Source organism: Hetaerina americana, unplaced genomic scaffold (assembly GCF_022747635.1).
Source record: "Hetaerina americana unplaced genomic scaffold, ioHetAmer1.1.p SCAF_137, whole genome shotgun sequence".
NCBI classification, from domain to species: Eukaryota; Metazoa; Arthropoda; class Insecta; order Odonata; family Calopterygidae; genus Hetaerina; species Hetaerina americana.
Genome location: NW_027286481.1, coordinates 64,402 through 87,566, shown reverse-complemented (window position 1 = coordinate 87,566; position 23,165 = coordinate 64,402). Strand labels below are relative to the sequence as shown.

Here is a 23,165-nt window from a genome sequence, read left to right as displayed (position 1 = left end):
AATTGTGCTTGGAAGCCCTGATTGACCACCCAACTTCATGTTTATAAGGTTTTCAACTCGACTATCACCAAAATCCTCATTTTCTGATATAAGCAAGACAATTAAGCTAGAGGAGGAAGGGGAAGATATGGAGGACAATGAAGAGGAGGAGACAAAGGTGGGAAGAGGTAAGGCCATCTGCCATCTCCAGCACCATACCTCCTCCCTCAACCTCCTGGGAGCTGACTTCCCTGGCCAACTCTCCCTCTCTTACCTTGCCCACATCCTCCAATCCTAGCAGCTGGGTGTTCCACAAAGGGATCCTGCCTTTATCCCCATCAGAAGCCACCCCCAGATGGGCCTCTACTTCGGTCCTCCTTGCCAGGTAGACTCGTCCCAAGAGGGGTAAGCTGGCCGGTCATGGGATGGTCTAAACCTCGTCCCCTTTCACCGGACACTGCCCCGTGGTGACATTGTCAGGGGGGTGACATCACTACTGTTACAATTACCAGCTGAGGTCCGTGACTTGCCCATCAAACTTACTTATCTCCTTCACCAGGTACACTGTGTCCACAGACTCAGTTTCTTGATGCAGAAGAGGCATCTGCTGCAGCTGGTGCCTGTCTGGCAAGCTTAAGATCTGGAGGGGTACCAGGGTTCCTGTTCCCCCCAAGGTGCCTTCCCAGGAGGAAGTGCCCCAGCCAGGAAGGTGGGGGTCAAAAGGGAGAGGGTGGAGGAAGGTCAGGATAGGGACATGGGCTGCTCTCACCTCTCTGAAGAGGATCAACCGGCACTGCTGTCCAAGCCACCCACGCCCTTGAAGAACAGGAGCCATTTACCTTTCTGTGAGTTCAGTGACCACTTTTCTGACCAATTGCCTTCCAAGTTCCAGATGAACAGAATGAGCCTCAACTGCTCTAGCATGGAGATCTTGCTGGAGATACTGAAAAAGACCCCTAGGGCAACCACTCCCGAACAGCCAGGGCCCGGCCAAGGGTGGGCCAGGGGATGAAAAGGCCCGCAATGTTAAGATTCACCACTACCACCTGAGGCATGTGCTGTCCTTCCTGTGCACCCACCCGCACCTCTCCATCAAGGAGTCAGCCAGAGAGATGATGATCTCTGACGAGACACAGGGCAAGTTGGAGGAGAGGAGGAGGAAAAGAGGGGAAATGGGAAGTTGCTAGAGGACTATGTGAAAGTGATGAGAATCTTCTCATCAACTCCATACCAGTAGTACCAGCAGGATCCCCAGCAGTGCCAGGTCATCATCTGCTGAGGCGGCAGTCAGGTCAGAGGTCATTCATGTTGAGGAGCAAAGGTATAAAGGGAATAATGAGATATAGAGGTACACCAGGATGAACCCACCCCTGGCACCAACTTGCTCAAGTTGGGTCAGTAGCAGCTCCTGCCTTCTTCTACACTAGACTCTAGCCACTTGGCCCATATGAACTCCTCCAAACTTCAAGCTCCTCAGCTGGTCTGAGGAGCTTGAACTAATGCCTTCATAATCATAGGTGTGAAAGAGACGGGCAGAAGTATGTCCTACCGTTTGCAGGTAAATTGGTTTCTTAAAACAATAGGGCTGATATCAAAGAGAAGAAAAAATGACATACCATCCATTCAAAGAAGTTTCAAAATTGTGTTTAGAGGACAAGAGGGAGAGAGAGATGGAGGGGGTGATTTTCCTCCCCAAGGTATATCCCAGCATCTTCTCACACCCCTTCCTCTACCTTCCTCAAACAAAGGCTTCCCAGTAAATAATCTTTTTTTCTAGGTCAATATATGCTACTTTTTTTCCTTTGAATCACATGCATAAGGTGAATAAATATTCCATATAAATAACATGTCATTAAATTTGTGATCATTTATTTAAAAACCTGTGTGGCTGTCTTAGAAGGACCCTGGCATTACAAAATAATGAGCCCTGAAACCCTGATATTTGTGATATTATATTTAAGGATGGACAAAATAATGAATTAAAATGTTGATAAAAGCATAGTTATCATAGACCTATGAACTGATAAATTATTATCGGTAGAAGTGCACATATGATCGACACCCTTGATCATCATTCTGGTCTACATACCGAGCAATCATAAGTAGAAAGAAATTGAGAGGATTTACCACCTTTACAGAACATAATAAATAATGAGTTCATGCAGGAAAATAGGAGAGTAACATTTGTAACATATGATAGTGATATAAGATTGGAATAAGATATAAGGCAGAGTAGACAGGGTGAATAGGTCCAAGACCACAGTTTGTGGACAAGAAATCACCACATGAAGAAAGGCATTGAGTTCTGCAGGTTAAAGATGAGGATTAGCTATTACTTATTCCTTATTATGACACGAAAAAACATAGGTATGCATGAAAATTGCCAGGTAACTCAGATAGGACTTAGTGAGATAATTATTACTGAGGTTTAAGAAGAATTAGGCATTAAAAATTAAATAATAAATTAACACAAATGAAACTAGTATAAAAACTATTGTATAAATGCTGACTGAGGCTATGGAAAGTCTACAGAGTAAGGGTGGAATTTATACACTATACAGTAATGCAGACTGATTGTCATTTGCCCAATGTCATTGGCTTCCTGATCCTATTATACTTTCAGGGAGAGATTATTGGAAGGAAGAGTGGGTGAAGAATTGAATCACTTTGTACAAGTGCATTAAATAATAAATTTATTTTCCACGTGAATGTGCATTATTTTATGCTGGAATATGTATGATCAGTTATCATATTCCCTGCCTCTTCATTGTCTGACCAATGACTGTTACCTTCCTGTATTGATGCAACAATTGATGAATGAAAATCCTCTACCGGAGAAATAGATCATCTAATGGCAATGTCAACCTCCTCTTTAAAACTGATCATGTCATCTAGGATGCCACAGCCCTCTTGTCAATAGCATCACTGTCAATCAAGTCGTCAGAATACTCTCTCTCAGTTTCACCAGGAATGTATCGCAAAGCATTAAAATGCCATAATTCATTAACATCCTTACTTCACAATTTCAAAATAGGAGTATCAAGGAAACAAAAGAAGATTAAGAAGGGCTGACTACATTATTCACCAAAAAAGCCAATTTTTAGCTCACAGTGCAAGTGTTTATTTGTCATTCGCCTTGGAAAGTCAATGAAACATTGAATTTTCTTCTTGACGTTTGAAAAAATCAAAACCATCTATCTTGATTAATTGTCGATAAAATTAAACTCTAATTTCAATGTTAACATTATTCCATCCTGAAAAAGTGGTATTTTCGATAACATTCAAATGACTGCGCTTGATCGCAGAGACGGTAAAATGCTTTTCCCACTTATTAATCAAGGAACATGTCAGGAAATATTAAATGTTCGCCAAATTTGTCTTTGTTATTAATATCGATCATATTATTAGATACTACTGACCTCTTCTCGATTGGTCATTGCGTATTTCCTTGAAGGATAGCTTCCCTTCCTGGATGCGATTTAAAAAAACAAACAAATCACTCGGCACATTGACGATAAAGCAGCCGGAATTCCGTAACCTTCTCCATGCAGGGAGAACACACCAACCAGGGATGATTCGCATCCTCCACAACCTAATAGAATATGCTATAACCATGTATTAAGAATAGAATGCACGTAACTCCTCTCGCCTAAACTTCAATTTACATTTAGACAACAGTGTTCGGAGTATATAAACCTAATACCAATTCATTTAAGATATCTCACAAACAAAATTTTTGAAACACAAAAAGCAGACAACTGAACTTACTTTGGCATGTATTAAAACCTCTATCGCATGTTCCAACATTTTTTGGAATTTAGTATTGTCGCCGAAAACATTGATCAACAGACCGCGGCTGTTTAAGCGCAATCTACAGACTTCAAATTCGTGCTTATCGCACAATATGAAGGTTTTAGAGTGCGCCGAATGATTTACTGGACAATCTAACGCTAGAAAAATAATGCAATATGTCAAAATTTATTGAACTAGTATTAAAATTTATTAAAACAGCCGATGAAAAGAAGTAAACAACATTATAGCAGGGAATTCGCATTTCGTTTGTCAACTGTTACACTAATTTTAGAACTGGGGTTATGCATTGATATGGAAATATATTATCCTAATCCGATCCCAAATATTTTGGGCTATTTCAATGTAATCTAGTAATTGGGTAAATGAAAAAAATCAACCCTTTTATACATGTTTATTAGGCGATGAAGCATGACAGGCATTCTTTGATATAAAGTTGAAAACAAAAACGTCGTAAATGTTCCGTTCATTCATTCGACAGATCTGGGAAATTTCTTAAACACATAATTTAAGGAGCTAGCGAAATAGACTTATGAACTTACTTTAACATCTATTAAATCCTCTATTTTCTTTTCCAGCATGAATTGTAAATTAGTCTTCTCGCCGAAACATTAATGAACACTTTACGACTGTTCAAACACTCTCTGCATAGTAAAAATTCGGCTTTATCGGAAATGCTGATCGTTTTCATGAATGCAGAAAAATTGACCTAAAAACAAACTATAGAAGTACAAAGCCGTTTTTCAAACATTACTTCACAGAGCATTTTAAGTCTTCAACATAGCAATAACACACAAAATACGTATCTCGTCTGCTGGCCACTGGCATTTCGTACTTCATTTGTTACGAAGTTGTTTTGAATGGAAAGGGAATGGGTTGGTGTTAGAAGAGAGGATCTTATTCCAGATCACTCATGTGAAAACCTTTCTCGCGAATTCACAGATTTAATTCAAGATTGAGTCATGGAAAATCGGAATCCGCCTTTCTTAAGATATTTATGAGCTTTTGTAGTATCCATGAAGTATCCACTTGAGTAGACATAGAGATAAATGAAGGAAAACATTTCTGTTCCGTTCTTTCATTTCAAAGATCCGTGTCAAATGATTTACAATAAGCATTGTTTACGATGCAAACATTCAAGATTAACCAATATTACAGGCGTCGTAAGCCTAGAGTAAATAAATTATATATTAGGTTCTACTGTCCCGTATTTTTCATTAGGTTTTTTTAAGAATACTCGTCAAAATATATTATTCGATAGTTGGCGTCCCCGTTTCCGATATTCGAAAAATGTTATGACCTATATACCAATATAGATGAATGACTTCATGCTAATATTATTTTTGCATTCATTAACCTGAGGTAAATTTTTTTTTAATTCATTCGGATATGATCATACATACTTGTCTAAAATATGTACGTTTTTAGGTGAATATCATATTGTCATACTCATGAAATCAGTCTCACGTGATGAACTGCTGTAATAGTTATAAACTAGTAATGGGCATAGGAAAATCTGGGAGGTAGAGTATCTTAATATTATGTCATAGAGCCATTATACTATTATCTTGAGATTATGGAAAAATCTGATCGTATGAAATGCATAATAACGAAGTCCTACCTTTGATTATAGGAAAGTGGGTGGGAATAGTATCTAAGCATTATATCACAAATGAGAAAGAAAGCTCTTCCACATACTGTCCATGTCTGAGACTACTATCAGGTGCGCATGGGGATAGAAGAGTCAGTATGAGCAGCTTTAGGAGTATGACTATTGCATGCCGTCTCTTCTGTTGTCACTTGTCCTGCTAAATTTATAATAGCCGTTCGTTGGAGCCTTTTGTAATACGAGTATGGAGGAGGAAAATGCAGGAGGTTAGGCAGACAGGATTGAAAACGGACAGAAATGGGAGGAGTTTAAGAATTGTTTGGGATAAATCCAAAGGATGCATCAGAAATACTTTTTTATAATGGATGAAATCGTTAATTCACTATTACTCCAATGAAAATACATATATACGAAGTTATTATTCATTATTATATGAACACAGAACTGCCATTAAAACTTGGATTTATAACATGTTTACTGATGTAAAAAGGTTAGGAAACATCTTACTATTAATTTTTACTCTTTACTAAAAAGGCATAATTATAAATTAACACATGACTTTGGATTTGCCTCTTTATAGTTAACGAAAACCCGGAAATAATTAATTCACATTACTAACGTAATATATTTTGCATACTACTGGGCACAAGGAAAATACCAAATTCTTTGTTTTCAGGAAAAGAACTATCAATTTAAATGGTTTGATTAAAATCTTTAAAAACAGAGCAATTGAAACTTCCTCTTTTTAATTATATCAAATTCTTTGACTTTTGGCTAACAGTCGTTGTATGTTTAAGAATCCATGCCATGGTTTCCAACTAAATATACCATATTAAGTAAATCGTGTTTGGTTCATTAACACATTAAAATAAATTTATGCCATAAATGAGTTCATGAATAATTTTTTCACTATGAATAGTGGTGCTTTTAGGAAAATGTTTTATCCGAAAACTCAGCTGTCTTATTAAAACTTCACTTTAAAAGGATTAAACTTATTTGGTCAACGTATAAATAATATATAAAGTATACTCTTTTGCTTCGGACAATATAATATTATTTTTAAATTGTAATTTTTAGGTAACCAAATACTATTTTAAACTCTTGCTATTTCGACAGTTTTACTTTTTTTGATAAGAATGATTACACTCAATTAAGTGAGAGTTGAAATAATTTTAAGAAGTGGAAATGTATTTGAATTTGGTGATCACTTAGGGTAAAACAAAACAAGAACGATTCTCAAATTCCCACTTCGGAATCGATTCAGAACGAACGACTCATCGATACGTAGTCGGCCATTTAGGAATCTATTGCTTACGTGTTTTTAATGTTGACAGTTTTAAGTGTTACGAAGATGCCACGACAAGAAAGTTTAAAGTGTAGATTATGTCTTGGCCGTGGTGGTCGGTTGACAAATATTTTTAGTGAAAACGACGATGCTGAGCAGTTGGTGCGGGAAGCAATAGAAGAGTTATTGGAATTGAAAGTAGGCCATCATTTACGTGTTTACGTTTTCATCATGACGCTTTTATCGTAATTTTACCACGAAATTTTCCCGGTTTTGGGTCAGAGTAGAGTAGTAGTACATAAATAGAGTTCCGTTGAGGGATGATGTGTGGGGTTTATTACCTTTATAATCTTGTTTTCGTAGGTAGTGATGGATAGAATCAACCCGTGGTTTATTTGCTATCAGTGCTTTAAAATACTGACCGATTTCTATATGTTCAAGCAGCAATGCTACGAAAACAATCTTTTATTGGAGAGGCAAACGGAAAAAAAGCAGGAAGATAGAAATATCAGTCTCGCAAAGGTGAGTTTTGTGTTTTTATTTCATAATGATCATAGTGAGCAATGTCCTTGATAACAGTATGGGATAGGGAAAGTAAGGTAAATTGATTGATTGAAAAGTGTTCATATTAAATGTATTTCCTCCCTAATGTAGAAATGCCTAAAGGTCTAATGACCAAATGGCAAATACGGAAATGACTTAAAAATTGCGAATATTGTATACATAAGATATGTACGTAGGAAAAAATTGAATACTGAATTGTTTATTAAAGAGCATGCGTAAGAGTACTGGCTTTCTTTGATGCGTTTTATTCTGATTACAATTATGGTATATTTCATCATTATATCTAAGCATTCATTTTTTATGGTTTGTATACATAATTAGATATAAATTCAATCATTTCCAATGCATTACCAAAGTAATTCCTCTGTATTTGGGTATGTTTATCCCTCTCTCAGATTCATTAATGTATTAGTTTTTAAAAGGTGAATTTTTATACGGAAATATTTCATTAACGTAAACATTGTCCCAATGGTAGTTTTTTTTTTTAATCTTCGGTAAACATACAAATTGCCAAGAAAATTACTAGCATCTAATGCTTATATAATTAAAGTTATAGGGTCATTTGTTCAAAACATATTATTTTGAATGATTCCTGATAAAAGAAGAATTCGCATTTAGTCATTGTGGAATGTCTGAGATTTACATTTTCACTTCATATATGACCAATGATAACCTAATATAAATTGTCATTGTTACACAATATCTTTCCAAAATTCTCGTACCTAAATGTTGAAACTAGCAACAGTCTAGTCATATTTTTTTATTACTGTTCAACTTTTTTAACAAATATTTGTAGATCACAGTGAAAAAGGAGGAGATTGATGTTGAAGAGTCGGAGGTCATTGAAATTCCAGCTAGCAAGGAGGAAGTGGACCACAATATTGAAATTCAGGAAGGGACTTCTCTTGAGGTAAGAGAAAAATTAGAGCTTTTCTGCTATAATGACTAATGCTTAATTTTTCAAATCATGATAATTATGAGAGGAACAAATGTTTATTTTTAATGCTGGAAATGTAATGCTATATATTTAATTAAACTATATTAGTGTCTCTGAACAAGACTTATGTTTTTGGTTACATAGCTTCATTGTAATTCCTCACCAATGAAAAAGACAATAGCATTGAATTACTGCTCATGATATAGGTGGTGCATTCAAACAGGTGAATGTAGTGATTTGTCAGTTTTAAAGAGGATATAAGGTATGCCCAGGATTCTAATATCAAATTAAAGTGTTAGGATGGATAATGGCCATTATGAAGCATGGCATGTATTAGGTTTGTGTGAAAATTTTGGCAGGATTTAATTTTAAGAACAGGAAATAGAAAGTTTGTGCCAGGTGAAGACTATAGGGATTAATCAGAATTGTGAAGATGCTGTTTAGGTGTTCTGTTCCTCTGCAGCTGATAGGCTTGGATGAAATGTTCTGATACAATTTCAAATTCCTGGTGTTTACTGGGATGACTTAGTTTATCCTTCTCTGTATTCTTTTTAGCACCCCTACGACCAAATCATTTTATTTGTTCTTTCCCTGACACACGAATTTATTATATGTAGTCACCTATTTGCATATTTTATTTGCTACATACATTCAGTGGGCTTTGTGAGGCTTGGATTCCTTTAATGAGTGGAGCACAAAGATATGCATCATCTCTCAGTTCTTACCTGTCTTGTACCTGCTGGTTTTGATAGGTTTTCAATCACTTTTATGGAGAAGTGGTCATCAAAAGATTGGTTGTGTGATGCAGGTTGATTAAGGATGAGATATTTAAGGATTGTAATGGGTTTGGTAGAATAGTATTGGTTATGATGAAGAAGGAAGGGGTGGTGTTTCATTGACTGATGTAGTAGGGTAGACAGAAGTTACAGAAGAGTCAAATTTAATGTTTTTGTGCTGCAGGTGATGTCAGGTTGCAACTTGGTAGCAATGAAGTCAAAGGGTTTGAAAAAGTGGCAGCATTTGCAGCATCTGTTGTTAGATTTGCCAACAGGGGCTTGGGAGAAACTGCTTGTGTGTGGACTTGAAGATGCTAATGTCCAGCAAATATCATGGGCATTTAAAATAGAAGGAAAATGTGGTAATAAAACATATGTGCACTGAATATTATTTATAATGGAGAAAAGTTTGGAGATTGTTTCATTTTATGGTTTTTGGATAAAGAAATTATGATAAGGTTAGGGCTTTTCAGGCAGTTTGGTTTAGGAAAAGGAATGTGTAAGGTTGAAGGTTTGAGAATTTTTCTACTCAGCAGTTTTTCAGGTTGCCCACTTTTGCTGAGACAATCAAGTAGCTGGTCAGTGTATTTTTATTGGGAGGGATTTTTCTTGTAGAAATAGAAGCCACAGGCAGTGAAAAGGAGATGAAGGATTTTCTTTGTAATGGGTAGCCGCAGTTGAAATAAATTTCTTGTTGATAGTTGGTAAGTTTCATTCAGACTATTAAAATTATTTTTCTAGGGGTGAATGTTGATAGCTTGGAAAGTTATACTTGAGTCAAATGTAGATGAAAAGAAAGAGACTGTGGAAAGGATGAAGAAAAAGACATGTCAGTACCGTTTGAGTGTTTCTTTGATGAGAGCTTATGATGAGGAACTGATGATGAACTTATTTTCAAGTTTCTCCATTAATAGATTGGCATATGCGGAAGCTATAGTCATGCGCATTAACTGCATTTTACAAAGTCACTTCAAAAAGTAAGGTCTTGCATTATTTTTAATAGAAAAACAAATTTATTCTCAACTTTGTATAAACCTTGGGAAAGCCTAAGGATTTCAAGTTGTCTTGACAATGAATCATGTTTTTTATCCTTGTAAGCACCTTTATAATACCGGAGTCATGCCTTTCTCATGCCGCATCATAAAGCCAACTGGCTACTGCATCATGCACTTCCTTATCTGACTTGAATATCTGTCCCCCAAGGTCTTACTATGCAAGAACTTCTGGGCACTCCCCTTACCCTTCCACAAATTGCGAGTCACAGGTCTAACATCAGAAGAGATACCATGGTAGACCTCTGAGTGAGTTTTGCAAGGATTAAGGCAGCTTTGCATGCCCAATCAAGTGAGTGTTCAGCAGGCCACTGGCGCAGGTAGAAACCTCTTGTATGCCCTGATAAAGTATGAGTGTATGCCTCTAGCAGGGATCATTGCTGCTTAGTACATCCAAGCTAGAGAGTGTGTGATAATTTTGCTTTTATTATATTATGTGTGACCAATAGGCCACTGGCATAGAGGGAACCTCTCGTAAGCCATGATTGAATGTTAGTGCTTGAGACTAGCAAGGATCAAGGTTAGATAGTACATCCAAACTAGAGGGTGCATGAATATTTTTCATTTATAATAATTTTATTTCATTGTGTGAGATTGGTTTGCCCCTGATGCAGAAGGAATCCTCTTGTAAGCCCTGATAGCATGGGAGTGCATGCGACTAGCAAGGATCGATGCTGCTGAGTATATCCAAGCTAGAGAGTTTATACTTATTTTGTTTTTATTTTTTTATTATGTGTGACTGATGGGCCACTGGCACAGAGGGAATCTCTCGTAGGCCCTGATATAATGTGATTGGTTGAGAATAACAAGGATGCTTTCTATATAGTACATCCGAGGCATGATTATTTTTCATTTTTTATAATTTTAAATTTTATTTCACTATGTGTGATTAGTTGGCCCCTGACGCAGTAGGAAACCTCTCATAAGCCCTGGGAGAGTGGGAGTGCAAGCGACAAGCATGGATTAATTCTGGATAGTACATCCAAGCTAGAGAGTGCATGATTGATTTTCATTTATTGTTATAATAATTTTTATTTTATTACTTGTGTTTGAGTGCTTGAGACCAGCAAGGATCAATGCTATATAGTCCAAGCTAGATGGTACATGATTTATTTGCAGTCTTCCATTTTATTGTTCTAACCGTTTGGTGTATCTAATTATTTCAATTATTATTGGTTTTTTTATCATATTAATTATTGGTTTTATTGTCAGGTATTTATTTATTTTTATAATTTTTATTGATTTACTGCTACTTCTAATTTCCCTCACCCATTCTTTGCCCATTTATAAGAGTAAGGCTGGGGTTGACTCTTCTAATTATATTTGTAGGTAATTGGTGCTCTGAATTATTGGTAGCATATGAAATGAGGGTTCTCTGGATTATGCATGGATATAATAAGTCCGCAGAAGGAAGGCCAAGTTAGAGTACTATTTAAGAAGGTAAAATCATTATCAGAAAGTAAGAGGGAAAGATCTATGGTAGCAATTAAAGATAAGTTGTGTGAGATTATAGCTGACATAGAAAAGATCCAAGAGAATTGAAAGGGATAATGTGAAAAACTGTCTGTTAAAGAACTTCTGTAATCTGTAAAAAATCTGTAATATTTTTTCCTTGATCTTGCAGGATCATTTGGCAGATGCAGAAGTAAATATGCCCTCTGAGGAGGAAGTGGAGATTAAGGATGATTGTGATGCTGATATACCTCAGATGAAAGTAAGACTGGGAGGGGAGGTATTGCAGGAACAAGGTAAAGAAAGCTAAGGACATTCATCTTAGCTTATTTCTGGTGTAATACAACTATTGGTGATTAACCCTTGCAGTACTTCTAATGTAATGTGTAAAAACTGGTTTAACTTTTAAAAATTGTTTTAAAAATAACTGAAAGGCCATTTAAAATATTATAATAAACTGCAAAAAAGATGATAATGTATCATCATTTTTGCAATTATTTATTAATGTGTTTTCAAGCCATGCCTTAATTACCCAACCTGGTTTAGCCCAACCTGGTTTACTTCAACAAAAACAACCTACATGGTGTCATCCTGAGAATGGGGTATCTTTCATCTGAATGCCAGGAAAATATCTACAAACCCCAGATAGGAGTTAGTTTTGTGCCTTTTAATTTTTTAAATTTACCCCAAGGTCCTCATGAGATATGTTGATATGGCAAAATAGACAATCGGCTTGGTCAACTTGATACAACTTTGCCGAAATGTGGTATTTTTTATTTTCAGTCAGTAAAAGTTAGTAAAACAAAGTCATTAAATAAAATCAAATCAAAAGTAGAGAAAATTGATTTTTTGGAATAATTGAATATAAGAAGGTCATTACACAGCACTGCCTCAATTGATCTTGTCAATATGTTATCAAGATAAGCTAAGACATATGCAGGACACCTTTTTATTCAGCAAAAATTTGGTTTTAAAGTTTGACCTATTACTTTTTTACAGAAATTAAAATTCTTATCATTAAATTTCTTCTGAAAAATGAATAAAGAGTTAATTATATGATGTTAAAATAAGTTGCTACTAAATAATTCAGTGATTCATATAATTTAGCCAAGAAAAATGTAGACTATATGTTACAAAATAAGCAAAAAAACATAATTAAGCAAAAGACATATTTTTTATCTCTCATTTATTGGTCAGAATTTGAAGATGCTGTGAGTGACTTTTAATACATACTTTATGTACTTATAAAGGATTAGGTGCTCATTGGATAAGCATACTAATATACATACAAAAACGGTAAAATTTTGCAGATACCCAAAGGAGGAGGAAAGTATTAGAAAAAAATGGCTGCAGTAGTCAAAACCAGCCGTGTCAATGGAACAATTTTTTTTTGATTTTGGCAAATTTCCAGAGCAAAACACTACAATAAATTTTATTTCCTGTTGGGTAAATTGGCAGCCAAAACATTTATCTTGCTCAAGACATTATATGCAAAGTTATGGATTTCTTCTGTAGATTTGCATATGAAAAAAAAAGATTTGCATACCTGGTCACTGCCAAATTGTCATACTGCCCTCTTTGTGATGCAGTTTTTGAAAAATAAGAGCATTGCATCATATGTTCACTCCATCTTCACTCACTGGATCTAGCTTCCTGTAACTTCTTTACGTTTCCCAGGCTCAAAAAAGAAGCACTTTGACACTGATGAAGGTAAAACAAAAAGTGCTAAAAGGCTTTATTCAGGTCAGCAGTAGGTGATGACAGATGCTTTGTTCCTGAGATTTTATTGCAACTGACATTGCTAACATACATATTTAGACTGATGAGTATGTACAGGCAAGAGTAGATGTATGATTGTATAAATGTATGCACCTTTTTAATGAATATCTACTTATACTTCAAATCTTTCAGATAAACACCAAAAACAGGATGATGCAGGAGAAGATGCTTCATCCACTCAACTGCATGTGTGTGAAAAATGCTCCAAGGTATTTGAACAAAGGGACCTTCTCAGAGATCATGTAATGCATGTGCACCTTAACAAGGTGATGCAATTCAAGTGTGATGTTTGTTTGGAGGTATTTAAGAGAAAAGATGACCTTGCAAGTCATATCAAATTAGTGCATGCTCTTAAGAAACACCAATGTGATTTCTGCTCCAAAAACTTTCTAAGTTTCACTAAACTCAAAATTCACATGTCAACGCACACTGGGGAAAGGCCATTCCAATGTTCATTGTGTTTAAAAGTGTTAGCTGGAAAGATACTTTTACAGAGGCACATGTTGACACATGCTGTAGAAAGGCCACACAGATGTGAGATCTGTTCCAAAACATTTATTGCCAATAGTCACTTAAAAAGGCACATGCTAACACACACTGGTGAAAAACCACACAAGTGTAATATATGTTCTAAACCATTTGCTACGAGTAGTTGTCTAAAGCAACATATGTTGACACATACTGGTGAAAAGCCACACACTTGCGACATCTGTCTAAAATCATTTGCTCTGAGAAGTAATCTAAAGTCACACAAGATGACACACACTGCCGAAAAACCACACAAGTGTCATATTTGTTCTAAAGCATTTGCAGCAAGAAGTTCTCTAAAGGGCCACATGATGACACACACTGGCGAAGAGCCACACAAGTGCCGGGTGTGTTTAAAATCATTCAAAAGGCATAGTCATCTAATTTCACACATGATAATACACACTGGTGAAAAGCCACACAAGTGCAAAGTCTGTTCAAAAGCATTCACTTACAGAGGTAATCTAAAGTCACACATAAAAACACACACTGGTGAAAAGCCACACACATGCGGCCTGTGTTCAAAAGCATTCATTCAGAGTAGTCAACTAAAGAGGCACATGTTGACACACACTGGGGAAAAGCCACTCAAGTGCAACATCTGTTCAAAGGCATTCACCCGGAGTGGCGAACTGAAGGCACACATAATGACACACACTGGAGAAAAGCCTATCAAGTGCTCAATGTGTTCAAAAGCATTCATTCTTAGTAATCATCTAAAGAGGCACATGTTCACACACACTGGAGAAAATCCTCACAAGTGCAACATGTGTTCAAAGGCATTCGTTCAGCGTAGTCATCTAATATCACACATGATGACACACTCTGCAAAATGATCATAAAAATGTAAGATATGTCAATAATCATTCATTACCTGGAGCATTGTGAACAGAAGAGTGCTTAGGCTACATAAAATTGAAGTGCATTACACTGCTGAGGATTATTTGTTATTCCTTAACTCTTCCCAAATATTCCCTTGCACTCTGAAAAAACCAATTGTAAAACATAAATTATAACTTAAAGCTGAAAATCTCTGCATAATTATAGACATCTTGATAACATTAATCTAAACAGAAACATTTTCAACCTGTAAGAATAAAAATTTCATAATTTTTTACGTGTTAATCTTCTAATTGATCATTAACTCAAACATACCTATCATTTTTTCAATTTTTGGATCTTCTAAACGTTAAATCAATTTTAAGGCTTTTGTCCATCAATCATGCTAGGATTGTTATCAATAAGTTCATTTCTGTACTATCTACTAAGTTCAGTTTGTACAAGGCAAAATACTTGCGTCTTGCCTTTTTGCTTGGAAATATACCTGCTTTTAATTTCCTTGAGGATAAAGATAATGCAAAGTTGGTTGTGCAAGAGAAAAAAGAAATTATATTGTTCACAGGACATTGGAGTGTATGTTTTCTCTTTAGAGTAAGTGTGGAAAGCCTAAGGTGAGCAGGGTTTACATGTTTAGACTGTTGCTGAAGAAAAAATATGTAAAGTTGGGCATGGTTTGTTCACGAATGTTTATTGGTGAAGAATGAATTGTTCCATGATGCCTGTGAAAGTAAGATGAAACAAGGCATGTCTTTATCACACAGCATTTGGTTAGGAAGAAGTAAAGGTATATTTACATAGATGCCACTATGTTAATACTGGAATGCTGTGAAGGTATTCCCTGGTTCTTGGTGGATGATTTTGGGGATTGCATTGCAGACATCATCTTTAGGATTTTAAGAGTTTGGAGTACCTGGTTATGCACAAAAAAGTGATTAGAAGTTGAGGTATTACAGTCCGGAACACCCTGTATTTATGGAAGAGCTGGAAATAGGGGAGGTCTATGGGAAATTTTACCTATCTAGACATTTTGAGCTAGATTACCTCATATTTCTCCTGAAACTGCTGCTGCTTAATGGAGAAAAGTGGTCCATGGAGAATATTATAGAAATTATTCATTATAAGTGTTTGAATAACTGGGTTTAGATATAAATTCCCTTTGCCAAACTAGAAGCATTTGACTTTGGTTTCTTTACTGCTAAACCACAGACTTCCAAAACCTGCTTTATCTGCTGTTTCGATGCATTTGGTGCTGGACCAATACCTCATTAATGGCATTAAATTGTAGCACAAAATAGATTTGCTTCCTCTTGATTCAGTTGAAATATTGCAACAAAAATGTTTTGCACTTAGCTGATATACATCTTTAGTCACACAGCATTTAGTTTGGAAGAAATTAAGGTGTATTAAGGCTACGTAAGTGCTATTGTATGTCAAGAATCAAACACTGCAATTGCATTCCCCAGTTTTCTGTGCAACTCTGGGGATTGTATAACTGACTTCATCATAAAGAAAGTGGGTTGGGATGTTAGGACTTTGAAGGATCTGGCTCTGCACAAAAATAGGCATTGGAACACTGTTACCTTCTGTGGAAGTTGCCTTCAGGATAAAGTGACATTGTAGTATTTCTGTCATGAGTACCATCTCTTGATGGAGGAAGGGGAAATAGGAGGGACTACCTAGAAGGTTCACTTATCTAGACATTCAGAATTTTGGGTTCTGGATAGGTTTGGATATAAAGGTGCTTTGCCAAACCAGATTTTTCTACTTGGGTATCTTTGGCAGTAAAACTCTGGCTTTCATCCAATGCTTTGATGGATGTTTTGTTTCTTGTTTGTAATGTTGCTAGCCATTTCTCATATATTGTGATAATTCATAGGGAAAAATGGGTCAGTTTTCTCTTAAATTGATTGAAGCATTGCTGCTAAATATGTTTGAACATTTTCTTGTTTATGGCTTTCCACAAATGCCGTACTCACCTTGCCCAGAGATTTCCCATCCCTAATTCCTTTCAGAATATTTTTTGCACCTTTTCATATAATAAACTCATGGCCATTCAATGTTATATGTGATGCTTCACCTTATGGCCATCCTTCAGGTGGATCATTTCCAAGGGATATAAGATCATATTTTAGTTCTGCTTCCTACTTTAAAATGGTTTATATTAAAGATGTAGTGTCCCTGTACATTTAGTTAACTTTGAATTAATTTCCTCAGTAAAAAATGAATCTATATTGAGGAATTCTAGGGCTGCAAGAAATTTTAGTTTATTTATTTCAACAGGAAACATATAAGCAATATACTGCAACAATAGGTCTAAACAAACTACTTTTAAAGATTAAGTTGAAACTGGTCTAAGGACATATCCAGACAGAAATCCTGAATTTTTCTCATTTAGGAATATGAAGTATGGGCCTGGTACAGTGCATTTAACCTTACCCACTTGTATCATTCCATTTCATACTGTTAGAAGTTTCTTTATCTTAATGAGGTTTTTCCTCATTAAAGCAGCTGTATTCCTTCCTACAATTCCTACAATGTCAGTGAAGTAACAGCTCATACCTAATTAAGATATTATATGCATCACTTAAATTCCATAGCAACACCCTGTTTAAATTCTATTGCTAAAGCACTAATACAGGTCTAAATATTTGCATTTCTTAAAATATACTGAACAAGTGAAATGACCTCAAGCCTACAAATGAGAGATGAGGAGGTATGTCACCAGAAGTGTTTCTGAAGTTTATTCTCTCTGTTCTACAAGGATATATTTGCATAAGTTATCAGCCTACCCTTTTTATGTCTAATTACAGATACATTTCAGCAGATTCAATTAGCTTCCTAGAGAAAACTGATGAGCAGAAAAGCTCTTAAAAATGTGACCCATTAAATAGTTTTAAATTTGGCAAACTTAAGATACAATAAATATTTATAGGAATAGTGGGTACTGGAAATCTATCATAAATATTTTTAGAATGTTCAAATTATATACTTGAGGACCATCTCATTCAAAATGCATTGCTATCTTCATAGATTAATGACATTTATTCAAGTTGACAGTTGTAACCAGCTTTAAATGAAATTTCTTTTGAAAACAATACGACTGATAAAATTTATATGATAGGGGTCTCCAATTACCATTATAATGCTTATTAAGAAAGAGGTCTTGATCAAACATGGCAACCGGGATTTAGGAGCTCTATGGAGAGTATGCATACAACTTTGATGTTATATAAATAGGAATTGAAAAGTTTTGTGCAAAATGTCTCCCTCAAAAAATGGCAATTCTAATTTTATATGCTCATTTGACTTGAGTTGTATTACTTTTATGTTATGTCAACACCAACAGTCATTAAAATATGGACTTAAGTTTGTTTCGGCAAGCAATTGTTTCAGACCATCTGTAATACTAGCCAGGCATGTATTTAGTGTACTTATTCTCATTAACAGTAAAGCCTTGATTAAATGAGGTAAGTGTAAAAGAGGATCCGTAAAAAGAAGTCTACATAGAATTTTAAATTGAATAAATAGCAATTGAAAAGTTCTGTGCAAAATTTCCCTCTTCAAAAATGGCTGGTGGAATTTTATATCCTTATATTACTTCAATTGTATTACTTATTATAATATTTAAACATAACCAGGCATTAAACCATGGACTACAGTTTATTTCAGCAATTTCATGGTTACAATATAGCTGTAATATAAGGCAATGTTTTCACAAGGCAAGGTAATCAGCGTTTTCTCTCAAATCTTTAAACAATCAAAGAGTTAACAACATTGTCAACAGAATAAAATGCTTAAATTTTTAGGGTAGATGGGAAATACTAAAATATACAAAAATTAGTATCAAAAATACAGTAACAGATGAGATTATATGCATATATATGCACAACAAAACTACCGAAAACATACCTCTATGTGGCTAAAAGCACATAGTAAAAGTAATGTTAGCACACACACTCAATACATACAATAATGCACACTCATGAAGACATACTAACACATGCATAAACTTACACGCATGAGATGGCACATATCTGGGTGCTCCAGTCATTTAAACCTCCAAGATTGAATCATGTCCAATTTCAGTCACCACTTAGCAATCCTCTCTCACCACCTTGTCAATTTCCTATTGGACAAACAGATCTTCTCCCCTCACAATTCCCATACCAAAACTGTCTTCATTTTTCCCCAAATGACTACTTTCTGATGGCTACCATCAAAATTACTCACGTAAGTATCCTTTCTTTGTTCTTGTAATATCTTGTTCCATACTTTTTATACATTTATGCATGGTCATGGAGCATTGTGTTCCAAAGATAATTATATGAGTATGTATATATATATGAAAATACACATAAATATATACATATATATATATATATATATATATATATATATATGTGGGTTGCTGTAGTCCAGTGGGTAAAGCATTGGACTGCTGAATAGAGGGTCCTGGGTTTCAATCCCAGGCCAGGTACTCAGGGCACCTGCTTTTCCACTAAAGCTATAGTCATTTTTGGTTAACAGGTCTTCCAGGGAAAGCATAACTGGAACAGAAAAAGGAACTGGCTTCCATACCCTGATAAGGCCTGAAATTGCGTCTGCAGGGCAATTGAGTCCATGTGGGTGGCTCCTGCTCCCTAATGCTCAGTGGTTATGATGGGGGCTCCCAAATCCAGTCTGCTTAGCCTCAGATTTGGAGACCAAGCGGATATATAGGTGAGACAAGGCCTGAGTTGGTAAGTTGGTCGAAAAGGTTCAGAGAGACAGTGCCTCCAGATCTCTCCATTGTTAGTGGTGGGTACCCCATCGTGCACATGTCAAACCAATTGACCTCCCAGGTCTTCAGTCCGAGACATCTGGCGACAAGCAAAATATTCCAGAAGTTGGACACACATCCCATTCACAGCCAAGCATGTCTCCATTATCTCCTGAACCAAGGAACAAGTCACCAAAGCTGAGCATGGGGGAGCAGGATCTAACCGCATTGGCTTTAGCCCTGCAGACACAATTTCAGGCCTTATCTCAAGAGATGCAGACCACTAGGCAATTGCAAATCCAGCCCGGTAAGTCAGCAAGACTGATAACACTGCTACCGCCAGTACAAATAATGGCACTGGAGAAGACGTTTGTGGCACTACACTCAGCAAGCCTGGCCACATGGATCACCCTACTAGAGGGCAATGATTAGGTCCTCACCTTGTGCCATCCAGTTCAGGATGGCAGGAATTCATCTAAGCTGACCTGGCATGACCTCCACAAGTTTGATGTAATGGTAGCCACTTTGGCCAATTGAATGATAATCCTGGACCTGGTAAAACATGTAGTATAAAATAGAATCCGGGTACTTGCTGTCATCCAGGCACATTGCTGGGAAACAGCCACCATCAGAAAATGCCCTGCTGTGACTGCCCTTGAATACTATCCAGCCACAGCTCACCATTATAGTACAAGCACCACCACGACCACAATACCAGCCAGAAGGACCACCCAGCAGACAGGCAGGAGGCAAGCATGCCTTTACTCAGTAATCTGGGCAGCCCTTTCGGGGCAAAAGATGGTGATGGGACACGTCCTTCCTCTGCCAGGTTTGACAACTGAGCAAATGCCTGTGCAAATGCCATCACTCTCTGTGGTGCCAAGCTATCTAAACAAGATGGCTAATGAACCTGGGGTCCTTGTTGAGTTCCTCAAAGGTTCTACAGACCCTAGACCCCAAGGAGTGGGAGACAGACTCCTCATTGTCAGGAGAATCAGTGGTAATTGAAAGTGAGAAACAGGAAGTAGTGAGAAGTGTGTCAAACACAGTGGGAGATAGTGGACTTGATATGGACCCATAGAAAGAGACAAGCATCTAGCAATTGCCACCGCAACTTCTTACACATGAAACGCATGACAATGACAAAGGCCAGAATTATAACTTGGATCCAGACAAGGAGCAGGAGCCAAGGGAGCAGCCACTGTTACCAGGACTGCAAGAATAAGAAGGGAAAAGCACTCCCTACCTCAGGCAGATACCTGTATAGATGTGCATCCTTCAGGCAGACCATCCATTGGGGTGCCAATGTACCAAGACCAGAAGGAATTTGGACGAGACTACCAATGGGTCTTCAATTGGCACCCACCATTATGCAACAGTGGATACAGGCAGTTAGTAGTGAACTGTGCAAGAAATTCCAGGTAGTCATGATAGCGTATCAGGACGATTGGCTAATCCTGTTGAATAATGACCAAACAACGTTGGTGCAACAAATAGTCCAGTTTATACAAGTAGAGCTAGGAATAATGGTCAATCTTGAAAAGAGCTCGTTAATTCCATCAGTGAGAATAAAATATCTGGGGATATATATGGACACCGCTTTAATGTAGCTCAGCTTGACAAAGTACACAATAAAGCAGATCAGATACATGATTGATGTGGTCCAGAGAATTCAACAAAAGGATATACCCAAAGCAGCAGCATATATTGCCTGGATAACCTACATTTTGAAACTCCACCTATTCATAGTCCAGGACACGGCAAGTTGCAACATCACGTGGCTGGAGTGCCTATGGGATGACAATAAATGGCAGGGACCAAGAGTGTATTCCAATTATAAGTACATTTTAGATGTGTTCAGTTACAACACCCTATTCCAGGTAGCTTGGGTGATCCCGATGCTTTCAACTACTGAAATATGGGCCATAGAGCATTAGAGACCAATTATGGAGGCTTTGGTGGCCTAAATGGAGACCCATCATGCATTCAGCATTGCAGACCCCGATACGAATGTAATAATTTATCCTGATGATCAAGCTGTAATTTAATCCCTGACTAAGGGAACATGTGTTTTATTTATGTGTCATGATATCTTGTATCTATTTATGAGCTTAATTAAAGAATGGTCACAGAATGTGACCTGGGGGTACATTCCCTCAGAATAGAATCTGGCTGACCATCCTTCTTGGACTGTCCTGCCTCCCTATGCCTACTTAGCCTCAGATTTGGGAGTCAGGTGGATATATAGGTGAGTTGAGGCCTGAGTTGGTCAGTTGGTAAAAAAGGGTCAGAGAGGGAGTGCCTTCAGATCACATCCAGTCCTGTATACCTCTGATCATCCTCTGCCATTCACCCGACCTGACTTATCCTTAAAAGGTAACAGATATCACCCTTGAAAACTATTTTCCCGCCCTTTCCATCAAGGAGTCAGCTGGAGAGACATTCATCTCGGAGGAGATCTCTGAAGACCTGCAGGGCGAGTTGGAGGAAGAGGAGGAGAGGAGAAATGGGAAGTTGCTGGAGAACAGTATGGTGGTGGTGGGAATCATCTCAGTGACTCCATTCCGGATCAATGCCGGCTGGATCCCCAACAGTGCTGCAGCACCATCTGACTAGGCAGCAGTCAGGTAGGATGTCATTGATGTTAAGGAGCCAAGGTGCAATAGAAATAATGAGATGGCATCCTGGGATGAATTGACCCCCGGCACCAACTCGCTCAAGTTGGGTCAGCAGCTGATCCTGTCTTAATCCACGCCGCTTACTTAGTGACTTAAGCCACTTGGCTAACAGGTACTCTTCCGTGATGGAAGTCAGCTAGTCTGAGGAGCATGAACTCATGCCTTCAGAGTCAGAGGTGTGATGGACAAGGGCAGAAGTGTGCCCTGCCCTTTGCGGTTGGAGTGGATTCTTGAAACAATAGGGCTGAAATCAAAGAAAAGAAGAAATGAAATACAATCCATTTAAAGAAGTTTTATTTCCAAATTGTTTGTGTAGAAGAAGGGGGAAGGAGCTGGATTTCCTCCCAAAAGTATTTTCCCACATCTTCCCACCCCCTTGCCTCTACCTTCTTCAAACCTGGGCTTTCCAGTAAATAATCTTATTTTCTAGGTCAATATTTCTTAAATAATCTTATTTTTTTCCTTTGAATCAATAAATATTCTATATAAATAACATGTCATTAAACTTGCAATCATTTATTTCAAAACCTTTATGGCTATGTCTTAGGTGAACCCTGGCATTATATAATAATGAGCCCTGAAACGCTGATATTCATGATATTATATTTAAGGATGGACAAAATAGTGAATGAAAATGTTGATAAAAGCAAAGTATTCATAAACCTATCAAATGATAATTTATTATTGGTAGAAGTGCACATGGAATCTACGCCCTTGATCATCATCTACATACCAAGCAATCATAAGCAGAAATTAATTAATAGGATTTATCAAATTTACAGGACATAATAAATAATGAGTTCATGCAGGTAAATAAGGCAGCATTTGTAGCATATAAGATTGGAATAAGATGTAAGGCAAAATAGAGATGGGAATTAGGTCCGAGACTACAGTTTGTGCACAAGAATTCACGACATAGAGAAAGACATTGAGTTCTGCAGGTTAAAATGAGGATTAGCCATTATTTATTCCTTGTTTGGACACTAAAAGACATAGGTATGCATGAAAAACGCCAGGTAACTCAGATAGGCATTAGTTAGATAATTAATACTAAGATTTAGGTACAAATAAGCATAAGGATAAATAATAAATTAACCTAAATTATACTAGTATAAAA

The 23,165-nt window shown here is 36.9% G+C and overlaps 1 protein-coding gene across 1 annotated transcript; it reads left to right on the top strand.

The window, feature by feature from the left end:
- Nucleotides 1–37: 37 nt before the first annotated feature.
- Nucleotides 38–21,986, top strand: LOC139686262 (gelsolin-related protein of 125 kDa-like). The gene is made up of 8 exons (XM_071583414.1): nt 38–167; nt 539–719; nt 2,603–2,624; nt 7,047–7,205; nt 8,044–8,157; nt 11,637–11,760; nt 13,376–13,452; nt 21,795–21,986. The coding sequence occupies exons 1-8, from the start codon at nt 38–40 to the stop codon at nt 21,984–21,986; spliced, it is 999 nt and encodes a 332-aa protein (XP_071439515.1).
- Nucleotides 21,987–23,165: the final 1,179 nt, after the last annotated feature.

Excerpts from the sequence above, each read along its gene's own strand:
- LOC139686262 (XM_071583414.1), top strand. The coding sequence starts at position 38 with ATGTTTATAAGGTTTTCAACTCGACTATCACCAAAATCCTCATTTTCT. Across the intron at positions 8,158-11,636 it reads AGGAAGGGACTTCTCTTGAG|GATCATTTGGCAGATGCAGA; the intron begins GTAAGAGAAAAA and ends TTGATCTTGCAG. Across the intron at positions 11,761-13,375 it reads GGAGGTATTGCAGGAACAAG|ATAAACACCAAAAACAGGAT; the intron begins GTAAAGAAAGCT and ends CAAATCTTTCAG.